Source organism: Corvus kubaryi, unplaced genomic scaffold, assembly GCF_017639235.1.
Source record: "Corvus kubaryi isolate FWS band 111438036 unplaced genomic scaffold, C.kubaryi_AGA036_p1.0 74, whole genome shotgun sequence".
NCBI lineage: Eukaryota > Metazoa > Chordata > Aves > Passeriformes > Corvidae > Corvus > Corvus kubaryi.
In genome coordinates, this window is record NW_024582061.1 from 12,368,557 (window position 1) to 12,395,974 (window position 27,418).

General features: G+C 38.7%; 2 protein-coding genes across 2 annotated transcripts in view; one reads left to right on the top strand and one right to left on the bottom strand.

The window, feature by feature from the left end:
- Positions 1-250: 250 nt before the first annotated feature.
- On the top strand, positions 251-4,068 carry NOPCHAP1 (NOP protein chaperone 1). The gene is made up of 4 exons (XM_042050929.1): positions 251-349; positions 1,046-1,132; positions 2,106-2,242; positions 3,417-4,068. Exons 1-4 carry the CDS (start codon positions 280-282, stop codon positions 3,600-3,602), a joined length of 480 nt encoding a protein of 159 aa, XP_041906863.1. The 5' UTR covers positions 251-279; the 3' UTR covers positions 3,603-4,068.
- Positions 4,069-5,138: 1,070 nt separating this feature from the next.
- The window catches only part of ALDH1L2 (aldehyde dehydrogenase 1 family member L2), a 29,483-nt gene continuing 7,203 nt past the window's right edge, over positions 5,139-27,418 (bottom strand). Inside the window, 21 exon segments of the mRNA XM_042050928.1 lie at positions 5,139-5,914; positions 6,874-7,073; positions 8,090-8,195; positions 8,566-8,731; positions 8,923-9,021; positions 9,468-9,564; positions 9,812-9,905; positions 10,623-10,710; positions 11,045-11,150; positions 11,256-11,326; positions 12,011-12,161; positions 14,610-14,737; positions 15,902-16,021; positions 16,309-16,456; positions 17,289-17,380; positions 18,780-18,905; positions 19,305-19,439; positions 20,209-20,298; positions 20,854-20,955; positions 21,781-21,946; positions 26,085-26,319. Coding sequence (XP_041906862.1) covers positions 5,859-5,914; positions 6,874-7,073; positions 8,090-8,195; positions 8,566-8,731; positions 8,923-9,021; positions 9,468-9,564; positions 9,812-9,905; positions 10,623-10,710; positions 11,045-11,150; positions 11,256-11,326; positions 12,011-12,161; positions 14,610-14,737; positions 15,902-16,021; positions 16,309-16,456; positions 17,289-17,380; positions 18,780-18,905; positions 19,305-19,439; positions 20,209-20,298; positions 20,854-20,955; positions 21,781-21,946; positions 26,085-26,319 — 2,576 coding nt within the window. The 3' untranslated portion in view covers positions 5,139-5,858.

The window sequence follows — 27,418 nt, forward strand, 5'->3', positions numbered from 1 at the left end:
CTTCTCTGCAGAGAAGAGCTGCTTCCCAGCAGGTCGGCCCCCATCCTGTAGCGGGGTTATTCCTCCCCGGGCGCAGGGCCCTGCAGTTGCCCTTGTTGGATTTCAGAAGGTTTAAATCGTTTCATGACGGTCTCCGCGGCGCGCTGTCCCCGCTGTCGCGCCCGGCTGCGGGCGGCAGTGCCGGCCCCTCACGCCGCCGAGCTCCTCCCGTCCGGTAGGGGGCGCGCCCCGCGCCGCCGCCTAGGGCGTGGGCCGCTCCACTTCCGTGCCGGCGGGCGCATGGCGGGGCCCGGCGGGGCGGCGGGGCCGGCAGCCTCCCGGGAGCTGCTGGACGTGGGGCGCCGACCAGGTGAGTCCGGCAGCGGCCACCAGCGAGCGGGGGCTCGGCTCGGGCAGGCAGCCCAAGGGAGGGGTTCGTCAGGCCGCCGGGCTGCTGGTGATCCACTCGTGATTGCATCCCGCGTGCATAGAAGAGCTGCTTTCCCAGGCAGGGCTGTGGTAACGCGAAGTAAATGAGCGGGGAAATCCACGTTAAACGATGGGCAGTCGTAACAACGTTTTTATAAGACCAGAAAAAAAGTTTAAAAGACAGAACGCTTCGCTTTAGTTAATGATACCGGGCGGAAGGCTCCGTTGGTGGTCATAAGGATTAATGTGGCTAATTAATGCCGAATTCCCTGGCATCGTTTGGGTTTTGCGGCGCTGCTGCTGCCCTCAGATAGCGGAGGGCATTGGCACCACGCAGATGAGGGGAGGGATTTAAATCGGTGCGGCTGGCACGCCTCAGCTCCCACCGCACCATGCCTTGCTGTGGGGTGTTGCAGGTAGTTTTTCTATGCGTTATAACTCTCGGTTAATCAGTCTTTGGCTCAAAAACAGCTTAAGGAACTTTAGCTTAAACTTAAGGAGTGTGTAAGAGGTGACCTGCAGGGTGAGAGCTGTGGCCCCTGTAGCGCAGTATTTCTTCCAAAAGCAGCAAAAGCAGATGACAATTACGGAGAACTTGTCAGCTTAAGCACTGCAATACTTATTTGTTTGTTTGCAGGGCTGGAAGACATTTTGCTGATCAATTCAAAATGTAGCAGCAACAAGACCACAACTTTACAGACGGTTAAATTGCCAAGGAGCAGTGGTAAGTAAGGAGGAGCTTGTACTGTAACTGTGTCAAGTAGTAGGTAACACTTGTGACAGAACTTTGGCTTCAGTGCTTTCCTTGCGTAGGTAAAGGGAGAAGCTCTTGTGTTCAGTGTCTACAGGTGGTAGGTCCTCCTCCCATTACAGTTCCATGTCCCGCTGGTGAGTCATGTAAGTGCTGCTGCTGCAAAAATTAGATTTTGCAATGCTAGGCATTACAGCTCTAAGTTTTAGGGACAGATTGTTCTTTCCCAGTGCAGAGTTGTTCCTTGGGCTTCTTATTTCTTCTTAGAAGTAATTTGTCAGTATGATATATTTGTTGTATAAAAGCATTTAATTTAAAAAGGATTCCTGTCAACTTATTTTGTTCTCTGCTTTGTGATCGAGCTGAAATTAAAAAAGATTGTTACATCAAATTCTTTGTTAGATAAAAGTCTCTACAAAGATGACAGTGTTTCAAAGGTAGATTATACCTGTTTCCTTTTGTGGAGCTCACCTGGAATAGTACCTCTTCTCAAAGAAAGCAAACTGTTTGGCTCATCTCCATGTGTGGAGCAGTTTATTTGAAGAAACTCTGGAGGTGAAAATACTGTCTTCCTCTGTGGAAGGCATAGGAGTGTGATTCTCCTAATTGCATTGATTACCTTAAAATTCTTGTGAAGTCCCACTGAGCTGTAGAGGATAAGTGCTTTATACTTCAGCCTGGAGTTTCCATCTCTCTCCCACCATCTTAATTTCAAAATTTCTTTAGTCAATTGTGTAGACCTTTCATTAGTCTATCATGGCATCTGCTGCAGCTAATTTTTCCATCTTCTTTGAGGCCTTCAGTCTATACTTAATTATTGTAGATGGCTGGAAATTACAGTTGAAATGGAATCTGTTTAAAGGCTCATTTCTGAGGTATAAATGTGAACACTAATGGGCATCTCTTTAACTTTTTTATATAAATGTGATAATTGTTTTTTTTTCAGTTTTGGACCGAGTACAGAGCTTTTTACCACAGATGGCCCAGGCAAACGATGAGCTCAAGAGAAAGATGGTAACAGCACCAGCTCATCAGTTTGATATTGAACATCTAGACAGTGAAACAGAAAAAGTTATAGAAATGGTAAATACGTTTTTTATTTTAACATAAATTTAGATGGGATTAAAATAACTCCTCGATCTTAGAATGAGTAATATGATAGATAAAGTGAAGTCTTTACCATAGTCTGTGATCTGCTAATTCAAAACTTATATATAATAAGGATGCTTATTTGGTTGAAATTTACATCCTGGTTTTCATACTTGCAGAATTTAATCACTGGGGATAAAGTAGTTTAAGAACAGAATAAGACATGCTTTTGAATCAACAACTCTGAATCAAAAGTCACAAATTGTATTTTAAAAGTCTCATAGGTAATTTGGTTTAGCAACTGGACAATATGAGGCTTAGTAAGGCTTAACAGGAGGCTTTAGTGTAAGTGTAATTACTGGCTTTCAGCTCTGCTCTGTCATTATTTTTAGGACTGACTAGATCTTGGGTTTAGAAAAGTTGTTAGTGTTGTTGTGATCCTTTGTTGCTGGTATTTGTCTATTTATTTACAGTAACATAAATATTTTCTTTCTGGTTTTAATTGAAGTGCTGCAGCCACATGCTTAAATAAGAAAGGTGATATATGTGCATGATCCAGCCAAGTGCCTTCTGGCTAAGCAGACCTCAAAAATCATGGCTCTGTATATGGATATAGGAGATCACTTCAAAAAGTATACTGGTGGTTTAAACTACTTGCTGTTTTAGACTAGTTGTAGTGCCCTGAGTACTATTACATTATAAGATATGAACTATATTGATAAATATATGTGTGTGTGTGTCTGTGTATTTGTCATGACCCTGTATGCACTAAATGGTTTCAATTAAATTTTTTACTGAAAAGTGGTATTGATGCCTGCTTCTCATCAGTTTAAATACCTGATTTTGTCAATCTGAGATCAGCTATGCACTCAGTTCTTTCTTGGATAGTGATATAAATATAGCCTTAGATTTGCTATAGGCCAATATAAATTGCAATTTAAATATTTAGGAATCTCTTCATGATATTCATCATAATCCTAGGAAAACCCAGAGGTCTTTTTTATTGTGACTGTGGTTTTCTTATGGTAGCAGGCTGTTTAGTGTGTTTGCCTTATGTTTTACTCCAGTGATAGAAGTGCTATAGTGTGTGTGTGTGTGTATATATGCATGTATATATATATATATAAATAGTATATGTAATGTGTTAACCAAGATCTTTTTTTTCCAGAATGTGGCTGTAGTTGAACTGAGTGATTCTGATACAGATGAAGAGTTGCTGACTTCAGAAGATGAGTCAGAATCTGATGAAGATGATGCTGTAACAGATGAAGTGACAATAGACAACATTAAGTTTCCTAAACAAAAGGGAGAAAAGGGCAAAATAGAAATTTTGGACAGCAAAGAGAATGAGTAAAGCCATTTTATTTTACTTTAAAAAACTCCAAAGCAACCAAATCATGTTTTCTCACTTTGAAGAGTTGGCCCTTAAAACCACCTTGTTTCCCAGTGCAGCATCTCTCAGGATCCTGTGAAATGCTATAGATTTGGATTCTGGAGAGTTCAGAATCCACTCATGACTGTGGGAGGCTGGATTTCTGAAGAATTAAGTGTGATTTGATTCATCAAATAACAGGGAAGTGGACTTCATAGTAGATTACACTAAGAAAACAGCTAGCGTAAGGGGCACTTGAAAGTTAAAACTCTTGTTCTGTTCCTTTATTGAAGAAAGACTTTTTTTTTATAGGATGATTGATAGAAGAAGTTTTTGCTTCAAGGGCAAGAGAGACTTAGCTAGGAAAAAGCTTTCGTTTTATATTCCATGTCCTGTGAAGTGCTATGTACACTATCTTCAGTATTAAACGTGATCCTTAAGTACCCCAGAGGTATGTCTGCATTGCATTCCTGACGGTGACTGCTGAGCACTGGAGCAGTGGCTGAGCTCGTTTCTAGCTGAGCCAGCCTGGGTAAGGACAGCCATGACGAGAGAGTTCAGCAGAGGATTGCTTACCCTGTGTGCCTGCACTGAGCTCCACACCAGCTCGGGAGGGTTACAGGCTCATGTGGTGCAAATACCTTCCATACTCAAAGGATCAAGTCTGCCTCTGGGGTGTCACGATAGCTTTAAGCTACACTTTTCATCCCCCAATTTCCCTGCCACATTTCCAATCTCCATTTTGTTAACATCCGTCATTTTCAGAAGGATAAAGAGGTGAATTTTCAGCTGGCCTGTGCTTAATTTGGCTTGACACAATTGTGAAACCAGAATCTGTGACAGTGTGTCTCATTCATACTTACCTCAGATTGATCTAATTACAATGGTTTGGGCTGTTGCATTTACTTCACAGATCAGTTTGCATTTCAGAAGTATCTGTCATGCTCCTGGATGTCACTGTTTCTTAAAGGAACTTTCTATTTTCTACACCATTAAAGTAAAATTTTTCTATGCTGTATTTGCTCAAATATTAAACTTAATATTTGACTTGAAACCTGCAGTTATTTATAGAATTTATTTTGAATCCCATACTTAAAGTTCTAGTTTTAATATCTGTTTCTGTAATATTTCCAGTAAGAAATAACAAGGATTCTGGTCTTTCTTTTACAGTGTGGCTTACATACAGGATGGAGATGATCTACTGATTAAACCACAGAACATTTTAGTGAAGGGGTAGGATGGGAATCAAAGAATCAGACTGCTACCTTTAATGGCAGCCCACAGATAGATGAAGCTTTGGGTGTTTTTTGCATTCTAAGAGCAAGGAGTCTTAACAGGCTTAGTTAAATAAGGTCTCAATCTATAGAAAATTTCTTCCAAACTGAAAAAAGTTTGAAAGCCAACATCAGACCTTGGACATTTTACAAGGGATTTTCCCACAGATTAAAAAAAAAAAAACCAAAAGCGTGAAATACAAAGTAATAATCGTGCAGTACGAAACAGTGATTACAGTCCATGTGCACAGACACAAAAAGTGATTTTAATCCATTAATGTAACCACCTTTCAAATTGCAGGCAGATCACACATTCTGTATCAACAAAAAGGTAGAAAATATTTTCAGCAACTTTAGCTTGATATGCATAGTTTAACACCAATGTTGAACTCTGTATGTACTATACAAAGATCATAGTAAGTGCACTTCCTTGCATTGATTTACTTCTTATGGCACAAAGGTTTTCTGTACTGCTGAAAAGTCACCAGAGCAGAGTGTTTAATTGCTACCATAAAACCTGAACTGGTTTATAGCAAAAATGGCATAATCAGTATATTTTAGTTCAACTTTAAAAGCCTAATGACTAAGGATTTAAAATGATCATGTAAACATGTCGCAGAAGTATGAAGTAGGTATGTGAGAACTTATTCTTCAGTTCTATTTAAAAAAAAAAAGCGAACCATATTCTTGGGGTTTTTTTATCTGGGAGGATGGGGGAAAATTGTGCTACCAACTGTTGCTGCTGCATAATTTAAATAGCTTCAGGGTAATTTCCAAAAGCCATTGTCTGTCAGACTAAAATTTGGACCTAATTTATAGAAACTTATCCATAGAATGAGTGTTTTGTTTTGTTTGGTTGGTTGTAGCACTGCAGACAGCGTATCCTACGCGTGGCAGAGTGCTTCGTGTAGTCATCAAGATTGAAACTCTGCTGAAAGTTCACTTCCCAAGTGAAGCTGTTACTTTAATATTCCACAGTGATGGCTTTGGTTCTGAGATATTCATGAAGAGCTTCTTCACCTGTACAAGCACAATATTCACCCGTTAGAACAGCAGCTACATTAATTTTGTCAGGCTGTAACTATTATTAAGAAAAAATTTGAAACACTGTAGCCAATATTTGAGTCCTTAAGGAACAATGGAAACTACTTACCTTCCCACTGTGATTTACAGAACTGGTTTGACAAGAGGCCAGGCCTGACAGATGTAGAAGAAAAAAGGAACTGGAATTTAACCATCAGCAGCAGCAGTCTCTAGATGGCCACCAGGGGCCCAGAGCTGAATTTATGAGCTTTGCTTTGCCTCTATTAAAGTTCATAGGTAGAGAAGCTGTGTAAAAATCAGTAATCTTTTTTTCCCTGATACCATCAGACATTTTGGTTTCAGGAAATGTCTTTGGAGATTCCAAAGGCAAAAATCTGTTGTGTGAATGAAATTTGGTTTTCCTTTTTTCTGTGCCATGAGGCTTGATCTTTCCAGACTTGTGAAGTTTCTTTGGCAGAGTAGACTTCACTTTTCTAAAAAAGTTGTTTTGAAAAGAAAATACTTTTAATGCATCTTTTTCTGTGGCTTTTGGCAATTTTTGGTGACATTTTAAGGTATAAAAATGTTTACCATGCTCTTACTCAGAGGAGAAACATTAATCAGCATTTTTCTGAGGGAAAAAATATTTTGGCCAATACCCTTGTTACTTGGCAACATTTTGTAGCCTGTACACAGCTGTGGACAAGCTGTAATTTGTCTGCTCACAAGAGCTATAGCATCATTTCGCAAATGTACAGGAAAGGCTGAATGGGAAGTATTGAGGTGGGAATATTTAGGAAAGGGAGAGGAATTGGATTACTGTAGTTGGAGGAATGTAGGAGATGCAGGAAACGCACCCATAGTTCATGTTTGACTAGGTACACTGTACCCAGGCAAAGTGCTTCTTCCACTGATTAGGACTCTGAGATGAGAAATGAGGGAGGGAGACAACTTACCTAAATCTTTCCCGAAGCCAGACAGCTTAAATCCACCAAACGGTGCTGCCACATCAGTTTTGTTGTATGTGTTAATAAAAACTGTCCCAGCTTCTAGCTTTTCACTGATGTAGAGAGCTTTGTTTATGTCTTTTGTGAAAACTCCTGAAGCTAAGCCATATTCTGTGGCGTTTGCCTGTCGCAATACTCCATCGACATCCCTATGGGGGAAAGAAATTATCTAATTGCAACTAGGTAAAATAAACAAGTGTTAGCAACCTTCCACCTTCAGTGTCATTGAAGCAACTTTTCCCATGGCCTTTCTTCTCCACTGAGCTTTTTTAAAGATGACTTACCAAGGGCAAATATGTGTGTCAATCTGACAGATCCATGGAAATTCACACCCTTGCTTCAAGCTTGTGAAGTTTTTAACCTCACATCTCAACAGTTAATATCTATACTGAGAAATGCCACGGGAAATGCTGCTGTATGCATACAACTTTGCTCAGCTACTGTACAACTTGGGAATTAGAGCAATACAAAAATGCCTGTAAAGCAGATGATGAATCAGTTTGCTAAAATTTTGTCCAGCCTTACAAGTTAATGGAGAATAAAAGCTGAAGTTCAAACTTCTATCAAGACACAACTCCCAGGCCATTTCCAGAGTGCCGTTTTCTAGCCGCATCTCATCTCCATACAGTTTCAAAAATCAGTAGTAGTTTAAAACTTTAAAAAATTCAGCACAGTCCCTTATGACTACATAATTATGGATGTGAAGAGTTATCTACATGGCTGGTTCTTAACTTCATTATCAAACTGCAGAAGGGAAAACCTGATGGAAATACTTATATTAAGATTCTATGTAGGGTTTTAATCTCATCTGTATGTAAAATAATTCTTATGATCTGGAATGAAAGATATTAGAAGCGACAGTTTACAAAATACACAGAGGAATTTTCATTTGCAACAGTAATGGGCTAGTATTACACCATACACAACACTGCAGTCTTCTGTAACACAAAAAAATAAGTAATTCCACTGGGAAAAATACACATTTTGTAATTTGATCAATCTATTGCAGTTACCACATAAACTTCAGTAAAACATTTCCCTGAATACTACCAGGTATTCAGATTGGTCTAACAAGATTTAATAAAATATTCTGTATGCTATCACTTCTTCCCTTAGGTGAAAATGGGAAAATAAAGTTTCTAACAGTAACCAAATGAGAACATACCCATTTTTAAATTTAGAGATCACCATCACAGGGCCAAAGGATTCTTCCTGGGCGATATACATATGGTCTTCAACGTCTGTGAATACAGTGGGTTCCATGAAGAAACCTAAAGAGAGCATAGAGCAGCTTTTGAGCATGGTAAAAGTGCTTGAGGGTTTGCTGTTGTCCAGGCCATCTCTGTCCCATACTTTGAGGTCATAAATAACTTGCAACTTGAAATAGAAAATAGATATGAATGAAGTATGAATGGAAATGCATGCATTTCAAGAGAAATGGCAGAAAAAAAGAGGACAGACTGTAACTTACACTTCATTTGCACAGCTTCACATAATACGAGCTGTGAAAGCCCTGTGGTATTGTGGGCTTACCTGGTACCGTTCCCATGATATTGCAACTCCTCAAAATACAGCTGAGATAATCGTGACAGCTCTTGCATAAAGCATAGAAGTTCCAAATACCTCTGGAAAGTGTTTTACCTGGCCTACATACTTGTCTTCCTCCGTACACCAGAGTGGCTCCTTCTTTGACTCCAGTTTCGCAGTATTGCAGCAGCTTTTCCAAATGTGCCTTGTGATTTTGTGGACCATGATCTGTAGATCTGTCAAGTGGGTCACCAATTTTCATCTTTTTTATTTCTTCAACCTATGGGTTACCCAATTAAAATGAAGTTACATAACATAGCAAATAGTTGTTGAGAAGCAGCATTGTCTATCATAAGCTATAATGAAAAATTAAGCAACTGAAAATAAGAAACACAAGTGTCTATAAAACTCATGGATCTTTCTGCCACAGTAAAACTCTACTTACTTAACTTTAATCTTTGAATATCTTACCACTTTTCTAACAAATTCATCATGAATTGATTCTTCCACGAACAGCCTGCCAGCTGCAATGCAGTTTTCTCCTTTGTTGAAATATACTGCACCCATACCCTGATCAGGAAAAAAACATGAATATTTATATGCATTTTGTTCAGTCTGCCTTTCATTCTGTTCCGTTAGGTTGCATTCAGTGTTTGTGACCCTAAAAGTCTAATGCTTTATGTAAAAGAATATCACCAATACAACATCTTATTTATGAACTTTGAACAAAATATGGCTGGTAGGTAAGGTGAATTATTATGATTGATGGTGAACTAAAAACTACATGGCAATAGGGAGCTCAATTCTTTGTTTTGTTGTAATTTCTAATGTATATTGCTTGTAGTACTTTTTGGGGCAGCATGAACAGTTAAATTGTGCTGGCATAAAGAAACATCTGAAGGTTTTTCATGCAAAGGATCCCTGGTATTCTTTTTGGCAAGTCAAGAAGAATATTGCAACACTGTGAGGATGTACCACAAGGTCTTTGAATATATTTTACTTCAAAGTAACATTACCATTTTAACAGCTCTGTCAAGTTCACAGTCACTGAATATGATCAATGGTGATTTGCCACCAAGTTCGAGAGAAACTTTCTTCAGGTTAGCAGCTGCACTGTAAAAAATAAAAACGGTCATATAAACCAAATTTTTAATATCTTATTCCCTTATTTCCTTTGAATCATAACTAGTGAAAATGTATAAACCTCTATTGTCCGATAGTGACTTAGTAGAATTCTACATAGTGGTAAACGACCATATGCAGTTACTTTTTCATTATTTCTACGTGCACAATATATCTAGTAAGATACTTCAGAACCAGACTAAGCAGGGTTTATTTATGAATCTTTTGCTGAGAGTACCTCTTCATGATCTGTTTCCCAGTTGGTGTTGAACCGGTGAATCCTACTTTGCGAACATCTGGATGCTCAGAGAGGTGCTGTCCCACTAAGCCACCTATCAGGGTGAGGAAAGCAGTGTAACTGGATGGTACATGGGCAATTTTTACTACTCCAGCAGCAGCACTGTAACACAGAAGGAACTAACACCACAAATCAAATACAGTATCACATCCTTATTTATATTTGCAGCTTTATTCCTATGACTGTGAAAAACTTGGATCCTGTTAGCATCTCCAAATTGTCCCATCTGTCTGGACTAATGAGCTTCTTAATAATCCACTGTAGGTGGAATAATCTAATTTGTAACCAAGCCTGCCCCATATAATTGCTTTGTCACTTTTCTTCCTTAGGGGAAGGAGGAAAATAGTGACATCAGGGAACACAGTGTGGACCATGACTACACTGATGAATATGCATCTTAGCACCTTGCTCTAGGTCTCACAGTCACATTTAAATACTTCCATTTGATGATAAAATTAGGAGAAAAACTGAAGTCTTACAATCAAGTGAAACATGTTTCTCTGTAATACATTATTTTCCAGAGTGTTCATGTTAATTGTGTGAACTTGTAAAAGGTATAGACTGACAGCTCTTACCCCTAACTGAAGCCAGATTTTTCCCATTCTCTTCTGGAAACATGTGAAATTGCTGCATGAAAAGATGCAAGCCTAGTGCCTATGAACATACCTATGTAACAGGTCTTCAAAAAGGTGAAGAAGTTCACCAGTTTTAGCATGACCTCTCCCAGAAAAATGTTGAGTTGAAGTTTTACCTGAACCAGGCAGAATATTTATAACGCCCTTAGGAAATCCAGCTTTAGCTGAAAGTTCTGCAAACTTCAAGGAAGTCAGAGGTGTGACCTAAGTAGAAACATCTAGATTAGGTCTCCTATTTTAATCAAATGCACGATGATACCTTTTATATTCAATACATCTTATTTTTGATACAATATTCACCTTCTTACAGTATTGGCAAATTAGAAATGATGGCTTCTTGTGGAAATAAATTAATTCTTGAAAATGAGATTAGCACCGGAGCATAACTGGAGTCAATCAGTATCTGGTATCACCATGGCAGTTTGTATTATTGTATGTGCACTTTCCAACACATGACACAGTCAATCCATGGGTACATATGACAGACTAATCTATGGGTGAAATCTCCTATCTTGCCTAAATCATTTTTTGCTCTTACCTGAGCTGGTTTGAGTACGAGGGTGTTGCCTGCAGCCAAGCATGCTGCACTCTTCCATGCAAGCATCATCAGTGGGTAATTCCAGGGGATAATAATCGCACAGACACTTCAGGTAGGAAAAAACATGGAGAGATTACATATTTGCTGGCAGCTCTTCCATGGCTTTTCTGCATGTCAAGGCTGTCACTAAGAAGAAAGAAGTGATACTCACCCAATTGGCTCTTTCTTGGTGAATGTTAGATTATGGTTTGGCCTGGCCTGGTTAATTGGAATTGTAGCACCCTAAAAGACAGAGGAGGGACAGATCTTCATACTGATTAGTAATTTTTATTATAAATATATTTGCCATGTAAGTATGTTTCAGAAAGTTACAGAGTATGCTTCAAAACCACAAGCATTTTTGCATCAGGGAAAGGGACACAGATGCTTCTGCTGTATGATTTCCTACTGTGGATATTGTAATCAATTCATGATGGGAGAACATTAAGTGAGGGTCTGATGAACAAAAAAAAAAGCTGGATGATATTCTTGATTGGTCTCAAAGACATTGGAGGAAATTCTCTTGAATGTGTGCCACACGCTGTGCCATCAAGCAAATTCACCAGCCTTGGTCAGACTGCAGCAAAGCACAGGTCTCTGCATTTACCTGCGTGGTGAGCACAGTGACATTCTGTTCCACGAATAATCAAGAGCTGACCAAGCAAGTATATCCATTGTGATACCTCAACTGATTTCTTAGATATTTAGAGTCACATTCTAAATCCATATTCTCCAACTGGAAGTGGACTATCCTTTTGTATTGACAGGGAGACCCATTCTAGGTAAAATTCTAATTTTGCTTTAGTTTTTGATTCCTCAATTACTTTTTCCTTTTACTACTTTTTGGCACTGTTTCAGAAGAATAACAACAGGAAAGAAGTGTAGAGAAGCACTGCCATTGATCATTTCCTTTACGTATCCACTTGCCTGAATTTTGTCACACCATCCAGCGAAGTATCTGAATGTTTGCACAGACATTCCAATATGAGTCTTCAGAGCTAAAGTGTAGACAGCCCCTGAGTCAATAGACTCTATTGTTGCTAACTCTTCTTGATGTTCTTCCATCAGGTCTGCAAGTCTTTAATAAAAATGTTAAAAATCTGCATCAAAGGGAAATGATATCTAACCATTGACAGCCTGAAATTATGTAAGTGTGGCAAAGAAACATAATCAAAAGAGCATTCCCACTAAATTTGGAGGTGGAGCACTGGAGCCACTGCTCCTTAACATCAGTAAGGGATTGAACAATTGCCCCTTAGTCTGCAAATGTCTTCACACTGGCTGTAGTAGACACTGAATGAAGACATGAACTGTGTAAACTCACCTGAGGTGTAAGTAAGAATAAGTAGAAGTATTACTAAGTTGATAATAACTATCAGAGTGTCTCAAAAATACATCTGCACTGATTGACACCTGTACTTAGAAGGCACTACTGTTAGTTTAGTGGTTCCCTGTTCAGGTCTGTTTGCATCAATCAATCTTCACATTCAGTCCTTCGCATTTTCTCACATGCATTAATGTTTTTCTTCAGCTTCCTTCTGTGATTTGGTACTCAGACGTATAATCAATGCTCCAATGTGATTTTAAAAGCTTAACAAAGCGCATTTGAGATCCTGTAAAGAGTATTCAAAGCTGGGTGTGAAACCTCTTTTTCCGTTATATAAGTTCTGCCCATTTAAAGCATTTGCAGAGATTCAGAAAAATTCTCTCTAATACCTGTTTTAAGTGTATCTTGGAGACCCAGCTACAGGTCAGGGCACTGGCAGTGTTGTGTAAGAGAATGGATATGGGCATGTGAGGGACAAAGGAGAAGGTTTCATTTAAAATGCACTTTATGTCTTCTATTAACGATTCCTTAAGACAAAGCAGCAGAGCTAGGAGCTTTAATGGCACACACATTCTCTTTGGTTCAGCACTCAAAATCTCCAGTTTGAACAGAGGCCAGAGAAAAAGGGCCCTTATTTCAATTAAGGTGGTCCAGAGAGAGCTTTTATTCACACTGGGAATGGTTTGCAACATAAACACTCTGGTGTTTTATCCTAGAGAATGAGTTCCCTAAGCAAAGTTTAATCCAGGGATAACCTACGTGGTGAAGGGGATTTGTATTTTCCATATACCTAATATAGCTATGCTTGCAAATCTTCCAAGTGTAAAACAGAGCTGGAGTTCTCACACCTTAAAAATCTCTCTTCATGTCAGAGTTAACTTCGTCTCTCAAGCACTCTACATTCCTGATACAAATTATACACAAGTTTGAGCATGCTTTGAATATGTGCCCTCTTGTGAAAAACTTAAGTGACCAGGTGTATTTAATGTTCAGTTCTGACTTGCCCATTTTCTCTTGTGATCACTACTCAACTCTGTGAGAGTCCTGCAGGCCTTTTTCCCTTTTTTGGCTTTGCTTTCATTCTTTTTTCTAAGATGCCTGCAATGTCTCGTAAAACGTGGCATTTTTTCAGTAGTAACCTGTTTCTTTACTCATGTCTACTCATTCCTTTGAATGTTTAGACTTGAAAAAGCAATGAAAGCTCTTCATATAGCCCACAAATGAGGCTTTCTTTATAGGGAAGCTCTGATGCTTCTAGTCACCTGAAGTCTGCAAGACAGTGGTTCCCCTGTGCTTGGGTTAAGCATCATGCTGGATATGGAGAATCTATAACAATTGGGGTTTTATTAGCTGCCTCCAGTATCACTCTCACACTATCTAGTCAGCATTACCATCTTTCTAAGATCACCTCTTGCCCTTCAAGAATCAAACCCCACCATTAAAATACCATTAATTCAACAAAACCTCTGCTTATCTTATGAACCAATAGAAACACAGCCAAAAATAAGAACCAGGCGTTAACTAGACACGGTGAGACAGATACAAAAAAGAGGTAAAAGTGTCTCAGGTAAATGTTGGATTCAGCTTAGAGAGTTTCTGCACAGGACAATTCTTCCATTGCAGACCATAACAAATCTCCTGCAGTGGGTCTTTATCCAGCTACTGGGATATGATCCTGGAAAAATCTAGCATCAGTTACAGTTCAAAAGTTCAAAATTAGTGGCAATGCAGCTGTATGTTTGCTGTAGGGAGTTCACATGCAGCAAGGCTTAGCAAGGTCAAATCTCTGCCTACCTAACCCAGGCACACTGTCTTTAAAGCTTAGTCTCATTTATATGGAAGGATGAAGGTTTACAAGGGAATTCTCAATCCTTGCAATGAAACTCATATAGATTAAATGAAGACATCAAGTATTTAAAATATATTTTCCTCAAATTCTTTGTCTCCATTCATAAATAGTAATGAAAGAATGGTGGCAATGAGAGACCACAAAATTCTTCTCTGCCACAAGAAAGGTTGGTCAGCTAAGACCTGAGGCTGGTACACTGAAGTTAGTCAGAGGATGAAAAGATGTCTAGTCTGGATCCTCTGAAAGTGGAATTATGAATATCCATCACATTCAGAAAACATATACAATTCTTCAGAGAAACAAAACAAGATTTGAGAAAATGAAACAAATGCAAGCTGTCCCGTACATACCTGTACATGAGTCGTCCTCTTTCCCTTGCATTCATCCTACCCCATTCACCATTTTCAAATGCCTCCTTTGCTGCTGCCACTGCCTTGTCAACATCAGCCAGTGAGGCAGAAGATACACTGGCTATTACCTGTGCAAAGGTAGCATTGCATTAGCTCAAAAAGAAACACTGGGATGCAGAGTGTTACTCCTTCCTCCCAAATTTCTCAACTGGGTATAAGCAAGTACTTTATATCTTCAACTGTGGCAGTTGTCACAGGTGAGCCAGGCTGCAAATGATCAGACATAACTGAGGTGGCAAAATCTGGAGGACACTGCAGGGACTCAGATTCCTCAGTCTTTCTTCTTCTTCAAAGCAAGGTGCGTTGTCCCATTGGACCTCACCCTCTCTTCCCATATGTAAAACCAATGTGATATTACAAAAGCTGGAAGTCATTATATCTGGCATTACAATTTAATACCTAAACATGCTAAAACGACTCCCACATGTTCCATTTCTAAGGAATGGAGCTTCTGTTATCATAAACCACCATGAGCACGCAGTATTTTAAGTTGATTGTGTTCTGTAAATACACATGTTGTAAATCCTAATACAAAATTGTTATGACTTTTATTCCATTCTATACTGAGTTCAGGAAAAGTATCAGAGTCTGACTTCTGATGATAGTGAAAATTGTGTCATTGATTTCAGCAGACTTTATTTACTCCAGAATTAAATGGCAACTACATGGAAATCAGAATCACTTCTCTTATTTATAATTCACAGTTACGAGTTGCTCAACCAATATTGGGTAGTTCAGTACTGAAGTGCAACTGTATGTATTTTCCTATTGAAAAGTTATTTTTCTTACTGGGATTTTAAAGGGACATTTTAATGTCACACTTGCCCTAAGGTATCAGATTTATTAAAAAAAAAAAAAAAAAGCAGTTGATTACTGACAGGAAATATACACAGTATCCTAAAAGAAAGACTTCCTTAGCAAATAAACTTCAGCAATTTCTGTTTGCAAAACTAAACAAGAATTAAATCAAGGTAAAATATTCAGCTGGGTATGGAAATTGACATAGTAATTGAAGTGGAAGTAGGTTATTTTTGCTTTGCAGCTTGACTCAAATGGAAAATATTGTAGAATACAGAAAATGTGAAGTAAATTGAAACTTAAAATTTTTTCTAGAGGTTGTTTAATATGTAGTGTATAATTTTATAAATAGCAATATTCAGGCAATGTTTTAGATTTTTTAATAGGCAAAAAATGAAATAAACTGGTATTGATCATATTTAGAAATTACTTACTGATCCATCTGCTGGATTTATAGTGTCATATGTTTTTCCATCATCAGCATTTATAAATTTCCCATTTATGAAACATTGGTATGGCATATTCACAGTCATGTTGTTAATATTTTTTGAAACCTGGGTGAAATTAACAACAAATTGTTTTAAATATATAATAACTAATATTTTAATGTAGCTTAACAAGTTTTTGATATCTGCAGCCAATATACAGACACATTTTAGCCTGTATATGTGGCTGTTAGAAGTAAAATGTAATGGAAACCAAATACAAATATATAGAAGTTTGTATAACCAAATATTTATTTGCTGACCTACTGCATCAAGCAGTGTAATAAAATGCACAGTCTGCTCTCCCTTGAAACCCAAGAAAGACTAAGAAATAAGTGCAAAATAAAAGGTCTTACATAATCAATGGCTAACTCTTCTTCTTTGTCTTCTCCTCTGAGTTTTCTGACAGCCATCTGAATAAAGTCTGCAAATTTAGTGGCCATATACACATCTTCATTCTGTAGCTGAAGTCCACCATGCTTCTGTTTGATCTCTTCTAGCATTCTAAAGATTTTGAAGAAAGAGCAAGTTTAATTATAAATGAAAGAATTCTTCAGATAATTGAATCATTTGAAGGTCAAAAGGGATCAAAACTGGGTCTCAATTTGTATGGATGTGAATATGTCTGCGTGTTTCTCTGACAAGGGCGCAGAAGTGCATTTTCCTGAAATCTGTTGGTTTAAATGGGGATGCTATGAAAAAGAAAATGTCAGTTCTGGAATACTCTTAGGCAAACTTTCGAAAATCAATTACAAGAAGACATTGATCTCCTATTGGAAAACAGTATTTGGGACTACTCTAACCAATATATGGAGGACACTGAGACTGGTAAGAAATCAGCACAATAATCAGTTTGTTTAAAAATGCTGTTTTTATATTATGGCCTGAGTTGCAAAAAGAAGGCAAACGAGGTGGCCCAAGCCATGACAAACTCAGTGCACCTTTAAGCATGGGCTCAATTCTTTCTGTGAAAGGCTCCTCTTTCCCTCTGGGGAGTTCTTTGCTCAGGTCCCCACTCAGCCCCCTGGTCTGGAGATACTTATGGCTGCATGCAGACAGGTTTGAGCATCACCAAGCTCTCCCATGGGGCTGATGTTCCTGAAGTTAAGAGGAATTTTCCTTCAGTAGAAAGAGCAGGATTACATCAATATCTCATAACTCTGGGAGAAGAACCGTACATGTTTTCAAAGGTAAGAAAGGGAATAGGGAGAGTACTGGAAAACATAGGGGGATTACTTTCTTTCACACTACTTGATCAACTCTGATTTAAAGGCACCACAACAACTTTTTTTCATTAACTTTGGCTTCACAATTTTGTTATTTTGAATATTTTTACCTGACAACATGCATAGAGGATGCTCCAGATTTGAAGAAGTCTGTGGAATCCTCAATCACAGCAACATTGCTTAAAATTCCCTTCCAAATAGCCTAATAATACATAACAGTAACAGAGGCAATAATGAACAATCCTGTAATTGCAAGAACTATTTATCAAACTGCATTTTCTATGGTATCTGTGCCTACAGCATATATTACTTCAAATGTTTCTAAAGCACAAAGTTATTTTAAGAGGGTCTAAAACAGTCTGGAGACTTCATGTCGGACAAGAAATTTTTCAGTATAATTAGATGATCAAAATACAGTATTTTGTCCATGGTAATTTTACCTAATCAGGCAACGAACCTGAATGGTACAATGCTAATAATTTTCAGGGCCAGTTTTTAAAGGTTTTTTATCGTCCAAATAATAACTTCCCATTGCATTATGGAATGTGTCATCAGTATAGGCAAGGACAGCCTGGAGCACTTTGTGAATGGATTGAGAGCATTTCAGGCACCTGGCCAAAGCTGCAAAGTAGTTTAAGGTGCGTGCATGAGATGGAGAAATAAGCAGTCAAATAACTGGTAATGTAATATTTCAATTAATTATAATTGAGTTTCATAGTTAACAGGCAGTGTCACCAATTGATGAGTTTATACTTATTTTTATAATTTTCTCAGTCATTCAATAGCTCCAGGCAGCATTTAGGTTGCTGGCAAGCAGGTTCAAGATAATCTTGGAGCAGCAGCTTAAAATATTAGTACATCAAGCTGCCCGACCTGTACCAAAAGTTAATAACCCTGCAGCAGAGTTAGCATAAGGGAAGACATCTATGATTCATTTGCTCTGGCACAAAACTTTAATGACAAATGTGGCTTTCAGCTAAGCCCCTGACACTACAGAGGGATGGATTTCAGGAGAGGGCAGCCTCTCTGGCTATGAGAGTTTTCTGCTCCAGCTGTTCCCATCCCTCTGCCAGCCAGCTCCTTGTGTGTGATTGTGGCAGAAGAGACAAAGCACACAGGTACAGCGAGAAAACTGCTGCTATTTGCTTTCAGAAGGCTGTTCTGAGTCTCCCTGGAGCTTGTCCAACAGGCCCATTCTGAGCACATCCTAGTGATTAACACCACAGTGAAGAAAGTATTTGAAGAACTGTCCAAGTCTGCCAGTGTTGAAAACCTCACTTCTGTGAGGTGAAGGACTATTTGTTTTTCCTTACTCCCACCTTCATCATTCATAGATATTTACCATAGCTGAGCCTGCCATCACTATTTTTCTATCACTTGTATGTGAAAGGAAACTTTGTGAAGTGACAGACAAGTAGGCTAGTGAGTTCCCAGATTCACCTGAATTAATGTCAATAACTAAACCTTCACCCCCCCATACATTTTGAGTACATTTTATCAAAAAATTGTTTGCACAACTAAATAAAAGATATGCCTTGCCAAAAATAAGTATGTAATGCTTTTGTCTGAATAATATCCCACTAAAGCAGTTAGTGAATTACCCTTATATCTTCTGCCATTTTTTTCTCCTCTTCTGTAAGTTCCAGGGCAGTTGTTTCATCAGCAGAGAAGTATTTAGATGCAGCGATCATTTTTCCATCCTCAAACTGCAGATTTCTCACTAGTACCTGAAAAATGAGAGGACATGATTTTAAATAGTCTGGGAGGTAGTACATCATTGGGTGAAGAGTTTTTAGGCATTAATAGGGTGATTGAATTGGTGAAATAAATGGCTTCCAGGAAAGCTGATACAATGCAGGCAACTTAGCACAGGCCACTCATACCTGTCTTTCAGATTCTGTGCTAGTAAGAATAGATTTTACTCCATATAGGAAATGATTATGGACTGAATGAAAAGCAAAGCATGAATGTCTTCTCTATAGGATGGTAAAGGATTGATAAACTCCAAGTGAATTAGCTGTCTGTCGTTAGCACCTGGATTTGTGTAGTTTGTCAATTCCACACTACCTGCCCTTCTTGCTAAAACTATTCCATCCATGCTTATGTTTGCCAGACTGAGCACTTACCATCTTCCCATCATTTCCAAAAATGACTAGACCATTCTTTGTTACAAGTCCAGGTCTTGAAGCACCTTTTATTGTCAGCTCTTGTCCAGCAGGCACTGAAGCATCAAGTAATGATGACCCATAAAAAGTTACCACCTAAAAAGAAATGTAATTAAAAGCACACAGATTCTAAATGTGCTGTAAAATTTTAACGATTTTATGATACTGTTTTGAAGCTTTAATATAACAGAAATAAAACATAATTACCTACATATGGAAAACATGTTACAGCAGTTCTAGATCTTTACAACTCAGAACATGTAAAATTTTTCAAGTTGCCTAAACCTGCAAAGCAGCTGAGCTGTAACAACGAGCATGCTGCAACCAGTCCACGAAAGGGAGCAGCTTTTGTCAGTGCATACCCAGAGTGAGGGACCACTCACTCTATAAAATTACATAGATTTATTTCTGCAGATTATCTAGGCCCAAATCTCCTTAAAATGAAACTTTCTGTTATTTCAGTAGCTCGCAGTGTTTCATTTTGCTGTCAATACTGTGATGTTGGCCACTGTACAGCGTGGGCTGCATTATTCTGTAACGCATACCTACTTCACAAAATAACTGGCACAGTGTGGTTCTACTCTTGGTACCTTTGTACCATGCTTTATTTTTTTTCCCAGATATTGTACTCATCTTTCTTCAAATTAAATGAAACTGTGACTAAAATAGTCTTAACTACTGTGTTCTGCATATTTCTTTAGGTGCCTGTTCTATATATACACAAAACATATAGTCATCAAATTAGAGCTACACCAATGTAACACCCATTTGTATTCACCTGTATGCAGGCATCTTTAATTTTATAATAAAAAAGAGTCAAAAAGAGGGTATAGAGAAGAACATTCTTCTGGTTTTCAGAGCATACCTGGCCATTTATTGTTGTCCATGCTCCAGGCACTTTATCATGCCCTCGAATCCAATTGTGCAAAGCTGCTGCAGGTTGGTCCCAGGAGATCTAGGAAATCAAAACATGCCAGGATGCATCACCACACCTTCCCAACCACAAACAAGATCATCTAATGCAGTAGGGATGCTTAGATAAAATAATTCTCATATGGGTATTTAATTAATTTTAAAATCTTTGGTTTGTTTATATGGCCTGTGTTGTTTTTTTTTCCTGGAACCAGAAGGAAAGGTGCCAACACTTGCTTTTCCTGACATCAAACGTGTTTCTGGTAGAGGATTTCATACGGCCTGTTGGCAGAGTGATCTTGACTCAACATTGTATTCACATATATGATGACATATTAAGAATCCACTGAAATTGCATCTGCCTCTTAGCTGCCTGTACATGATCCCGAATAGGACACAGTTTCTAAATACAGGTATCTGCTGAAAGGAAAAAGGAACTTAACCTAGGGCTCCATTATGTGCATCCTAGGAGGTATCCCAGGAAAAAGAGGTGAGGAAACAACTCAGTTAAAAATCATGTTAACTTCATATTACTGCTACTGTAATCTGAGTTAATAACTTTTCTAGTGCTCCAAAAACCAGTGTTACTTCACACTACCTCTGCATTTTCCTTTTTCTGGATCCCTTCATATGTTGCCCCTTCTTTAGGCTGAGGTATGCGAGGGGCCTTACCATCAGCAATTAGATGTACAGCTTCCACCTATGTGAAAAAGTAAAAGATTTAACGTTAGCTTGGTTCACCTTTTTTTCCTCAGTCATACTTGGGAATGACAGCAAAAGACTTTCTGCCACAAGGTGAATTGGTTTGGGTTTTTTTTAAACGTAGTATTTCCAAACCAGTGCTGCCCTGATTAAAAATGTGTATTTGCTTAAGCTTCTTTGACGAAAGAAATAGCCTCCAGAATTTCATGGGCGTACCTAGTCACCAAACTTAGAACAGCTGCCTGAATTCTCCAGGACAAGAATGTGGCTCAGTATGATTGCGTTCAACTTTTACCTTTTTCTTTCTGCAATAAGTTATTTTTCTGCATTTAAATGGAGAGAGAAAAAAAATCTCTAAAGAACAATGCTGAGTACTTTTTGTGCATTTTCTTTTATTCACTTCAAAAAAATACAAAAAATGAAAAGCATAGAAAACTCAAAGCCAATCTACCAGGACTCTGAGCTTCATACACCATACTGCCCTTTATTCTTTAAAATCTCACACCTAACTTTTTTCTCACTGAGCCTTTAAAAGATTTTGTCTTGTGAAAGCATTTAAGAAATCTATGGAAAGAGCCACATTCTGAACAAATTTAACTTCTTGCCATCTGTGGAAACAGAATACGTTCTGCCTGCTGTCAGCAACAAATATTCTGAGGTCACACCCTCAGCTGTTGTGCAGCCGCACAGCTCCAGTGAAGTCTAAGATTTGGCTGAGTACCACAACCTCTGTCTTTCCAAATGCAAATATCTTGTCTATATTTCCTTTACTTTCAACCTCTTTTCCTCTTAAAAAGCTGGTATTTAGAACAGCTAAACATACCATAGCCTTTATTCCTTCTGGGAAGAGAAATCGGTTATATAAGTCATCCACGGTATCATTTTGGCCAACATCACATTCTCGCTGCAGAAGTATTGGTCCAGTGTCCAGACCATCATCAGCCCAAAAAATAGTAAATCCTGCCTTCTTATCTCCTTGAATTAAAGTCCTGGACATAAAAAAAGACTTACAGTAAATACAGACAAAATTAAATTAGTTGGGAATATCAACTCATGTGTTACACATTTTCTTCAGGAAGATAGAAGAAAAAATCCTAACAGTTTTTGCTATACTTTCATTGCTCACTTCACAGTCAGGGACCCACAGTTTTGACACTGTTGATGTGTGGCTTCCACAAAGTGACATAAGAAATGCTGCAACTGAACCCCGGCTGTCTCATATGGTTCATTGTGATAATTATTTTAAAAGTATTATTAGTGGCAAGACACTCAGAGCAAAAGGTGTGCAACAGTCATGACAGAATTAGAAAGACAGAATTATCTAACAGAATATTATCTTAATAATTCATGGTTGTTTACTCTAATTAGCTAAGCCTCATGGCTCATCTGTAGGTCAACAAGGGAAGTACACTTGTCACACAGCTGAAAAAGAGTTAAACTCAGAGTGGAAAATTATGTACATGCAACTGTTTAAGGCAAAGTTATTAAGGGAATTAAGGCTATCCAGCCAGATTCTCAGCTGCTGTGCATGAACATAGCAAGGCTTATGTCCTGGGTTGCAGTGTATTCTATTACCATCCTCAGGAGCCGTTGAAACCAGGTGGGGCAGTGTTTCCTTGCCTCCTCCCCCCAGACTATCTTTCTGTTAATTGCCCACCATTGTCCTGCCGCCTGACTCAGAGATAACTCCCTCCGGACTATCTCCTGTTAATGAGCCTAATCAACACTTGGCCTCATGACTCGTTACCCCACTGTGAGATGCTCCGCCCAGAGGGAGGAACCAAGCATCCCATCGTGGATATAATCTGAGGCTGAACACCAGAGACACGGGCTTCCCACTGGATTTCCAGAGGACAGGAGCTACACAGCCACCATTGGACTTCCTGAGGAAGAGCAGACTGTTTTACTACAGGATCACTGCTTCAGAGGACTGCAGCCACCATTCCACCAGACTGCTACCACCACCCTGCCTAACAGGGTGTCAGGTTGTACCTTGACTCTGTCAGTTTGACAGTGTTTTCTTCTACCTTTTTTTTCCCCCTTTTTCTTTAATTTCCATTAAATTGTTATTCTGACTTAGTGCCTCCCACTGGTTTGTTTTCAAACTAGTGCAGCTTACAATAGACCTATGCTGTTTTACCTCGGCTCAGGATCTGCCTCTGCATCAGAAGGGAACTTCAGCCACCTTAAATTTTCCAGCTCTCCTTTGGCACGTGTCTCAGAATGATGGAAAATCAGGCTGAAGTGTGTTTAAGGGAACAGCCAGAAATGGTGAGAGAAATATGTCCTGCATGGTTTTAGCCATTTGTCTGCATGCAAACACCAATGCTATTTTAAGTAATACATATCTCATGTGTTCCCTTGGCAGTCCTTGTTGTAAGAGAATCGTCTGAGATCTGGCTTATACACAGGAAAATTCATTATTAATTTTAAGCTCTGAAAACTACATTATTAAAACGAGTGAAGCCCACATATGTGCTGAACAAGGGGTGAACTCCAAAGACAACTGGGGAAGTTGGCAGGTATAACGAAGGGAAAGCTTGCAGAAGTTTGGCTAGCCCGTATCAGATCTTTCACACATTTAAGCAGCATTTCTTCTGCTTTTTATTATGTAAAAATTCCAAAAGAGCACTCTAGTGAGAAATGGATGTCCTCAGCACGGAGAAGAAGGTTTCATGGGCAAATGTCTCTGATGCTAAATAGGTGACAAGATAAGAACTACTGTGTGCCCCCTCCTCTGTCCACCAGCTCCCTCCACAAAGGGCTGCTGATAACAGAGTGGCAGCAGCTGGAAAAGACTATAAAGGAAGTGAGTGAGGAACCCTCTGCACCCCAGGGCAGTTGTTTGTACCTGGTTATGTCTAGCCACGCCTAATTCTCAAAGGCTTTCTTGGTTATACTGTGCGGATAAAGGATCTGATCAACACCAGGGCTGTAGCCACGACATGTGAAAGTAGTGATTAGAGCAAGGGGTGAGAGGGTGAAACACAAGAACAGTCAGCCAAGGCCAAATCCTAGTTTAGTTTAAAGGCCTCGGGACAACAGCCTTTACCTGAGAAGGGCAGGAGCAGATGGATGCCTTTTGCAGAAGGAATATGCAAAATAGAGCAAAACACAGTGATACAGCACTGCAATACATTCCCGTTTCTGCAAACCTTCATCTCAAGGACTTCCTGAAAGAGAGTTTGTATCTACACCTTCCTGTGAAATACATCTTTATGAGCTTCTTATCCATGAAAGCACCCTTTTAGAGCTCTCTAGACATGAGGTCCCACAATTTAATAACATACTGCATGGAGTAAAAGTACCTCCTTTATTTGGTAAAATCCTACTACCTGATCTCTTTGCTGGCTTTCCCCTGACTTTTGTTTAGAATGAGCAATCATTCCTTATTCACCTTTCCGTGTCTTTCATGGCTCAACACACAGCTAGCATATGTCCTTCCCAATGACCTCTTTTCCAATCTGAAGACTACATCATTTGTCTCCAGTCATGTGAAAGCTGTCCTATACCCTTGTCCTATCTTAGCCTTCCCTGAACTTATCTAGACCATGTTCCAGTTGAGATGCAGACAGTGTTTAAGATCACAGAATCACAGAATATTCTGAGGTGGAAGGGACCCACAAGGATCATCGAGTCCAACTCTTAAGTGAATGGATCCTTCCATGGTGTCTTTTCTGAGTAAAAACAATTGACTTTAATACTGCTTACATATAGTCAGGAGGGTTTGCCCCTTGTGTGCATTGTGTTATGCTTTTTAACTTTGAATTTGACCTCTCATTTTCTAATTCTCACATTATCACATTTACCCGTTTGCACAGAAAGTGTATTCTTTATGACAAATTCAAATCAGAGTCATTGATATAAAGTTTCCTGGCTTTCTCTTTCAGCCTTTTTAAAACTGGTATTGCTTTTGCTATTTCCCAGTCACTTGCATCAACATAATCTTAACAAACAGAAATGTTGCAGGTTGTGTCAAATCTGTAACTTCAAATTTGCTTAAGTCCCCTGGTCCTGACAAAGATTCTTACTCATTCATCAGTTTACCTAACATCTCTTTTACTCACAGTTCAGCTCAAGAGAATTGTTTTCACTTATTCTGCACAAAGAAGGACTGTAGGATAGTAACATCTTAAGCTCCTCCATCCTGAATACCAATACAGATTTCCTACTGTGATATTCTCTTTGATAAATACCTTTGTTAAATCAAACACCTCTAGCACTTACATACCTCACACCTTTAACATATTTGGAGGAATTGTTGTTATTAAATTTTGTGCCTTAAAAAGTTGGTTCTTTGTTTCTTTGCTGGACTGTCTCACTCTCATTTTCCACTGACTTTATGCTATTTTACTTTACACACTTGGACACAACTGACACTTTTGGAAGGATTTCCTTACCTCTCTAGTAGTTTCCTTAACACCTCTGTTTAAGTATTTCAGCTTAGTACCTTTAACAGGAAGGATTAAAATTAACAAAACAAAATTTTACCTTGAATCCACAACACTGTGGGTTCAGATAATCACCATGCTGCCTGTAAGATTCTTTTAAAATTGTTTCTTCATATTTAGACAATTTCTTATTGAACTTAGACCCAGTACTAATGTCATTTCTGTTGTCACAAGAATGCCAGATTTGAATCTATCATGGTCATTATTGCAGTGTAGTTCTTTCAGGGTAATGATTTGAACCTACCTTGTGCATTGCTCTGGAGGACAGTGAGATAGGGTTTTATTCTTGTGGGTTCTCTTCTCTCTTCTCCCTTCCACTCTGTGAAATCTTAGGCTTTGTATCAAACCCTACTGTGATAGTTATCTAGTGTTTGTGGGGATGAGCCACAAGGACAGTGTCCTGCTTATGGAAACTCCAGATTGTTGATCTGTGCATGTGAGTAAAATATATGAATGTACACCACTGATCTTCCCAGAGTAACAGCTGAACTCACATTGGAAATAATAATGAATCCTAGGTATGAGGTGCAGTTCATGTGCCAAATAGTCAGCTGCTCCAGAGAAGCTCCTTCAGAGAGTTGCAAGTCAACAGAGCTGTGCCAGCACTTACAAGAGTAATGGGTGCAGACCAACATCCTAACATGACAAACACATTATTTTGATGCACAGAACTCACCAGTTGATTGCAGAAGCTCCTCGGTGGCGTGGTAGGATGGATGGATGGTAAATAATAGAGCCATGTTTTGGACAGTCAATAACATCCATGGGGATAAACTGTGTACAGAATGGAAGGACATTTAGCTCTGCTCCAACTGATTTGTAGGCTGCAACTACTTCCTGGATAGGCTTGCCTTTAGCTCTCCATCTGGGGAACTTAAAAACAGGAGTGCCGTCCTTCTCTGCTGCCAGTGCTGAGGGGCAAGAACAGTATTATTTTTTTCATTTTGTGTTAAAAATGCAAACTGAGTTCAGAGGCATATTGCATGACAACTCAAGCAGATCATGAAGTGTATGACTACAGAGGGCCCTTCTGTATGCTGTTAAAAAACCTTTGTGCTTGGATATATTTTATTCATTACCTCTTTGATTCTCATTCCTACATCTTATGTCAATCTCAACTTTCAGTTCACTCCTATGACTTGGCTAGTAAGCACCAACGAAAGCAGAAAAGAATGATGAATGTTATTGACTACTGGACAGTGATATCTCATTTCTTGTCCACTCATTACATTTGCCTGGAACTGGTTTGGTTTAGCAGAACTCAGTTTTCTACTTCAGCAATCTTTATGTGAATATGACTATGTAAATCTAAGATTCACTTATGTCAGCAGCATTTTGTCACGTGGTGCAAATAATCACAGATGCTAGCGGACATCAGTAATTTCTTCAAAATTCTGTTTACTGACACCTTCTGGGTATGCTTTCATTTATCTGTGAAACACCCAAAACTAGGCTCAGAGGTGAGAAAAAAATGCAGTAATTGCAGGGAGAATCTTAAGATGGTTGATAAATTCCATTGCACAACCACTTAATAACTTACCACAGAACGGGCTAGTAAAGTCAAATTTTATATCTTTGAGTTTTAAGTGTAGCGGGAAAAAAAGGAAAACAAGAAGAGGTATGGAAAATTCACCTAATTTAATTTCTGTTTCTAATTTAATTTGTATTTCTAAACATGTATTTATACTTTACTTTCTCTTATTCTTTTATGAAATTGAATCTTGAGCTTGACCTGAAGCATCTTTAGCCTGCTGACTTAGGTCTTAAGTAAATACTAAAATAAATGTCATTCCATAGAAGTTAGTGTGTACTGAAGTTAGTTTTAGCAACAAAGACTGTAGCTGTCTGAGGGTACAGAAACTTTAGAACACATTCATTTGAGACTTAAGCTTTTGAGTCATCTGGAAGTAAAAAGAAATTATCTAGCAATTTAATTACCTTTTTTTTTTCCTCCAATCAGGAGAGATTAGACTAAACTAATCCTGTAGTTTTAGTTAAAATAAATATACG

What these genes read in the sequence shown, in the direction of transcription:
- NOPCHAP1 (XM_042050929.1), top strand. Translation starts at nt 280, where the DNA reads ATGGCGGGGCCCGGCGGGGCGGCGGGGCCGGCAGCCTCCCGGGAGCTG. An exon ending in TAAATTGCCAAGGAGCAGTG is followed by an intron (nt 1,133 to 2,105) that starts GTAAGTAAGGAG and finishes TTTTTTTTTCAG; the next exon opens with TTTTGGACCGAGTACAGAGC. An exon ending in CAGAAAAAGTTATAGAAATG is followed by an intron (nt 2,243 to 3,416) that starts GTAAATACGTTT and finishes TTTTTTTTCCAG; the next exon opens with AATGTGGCTGTAGTTGAACT.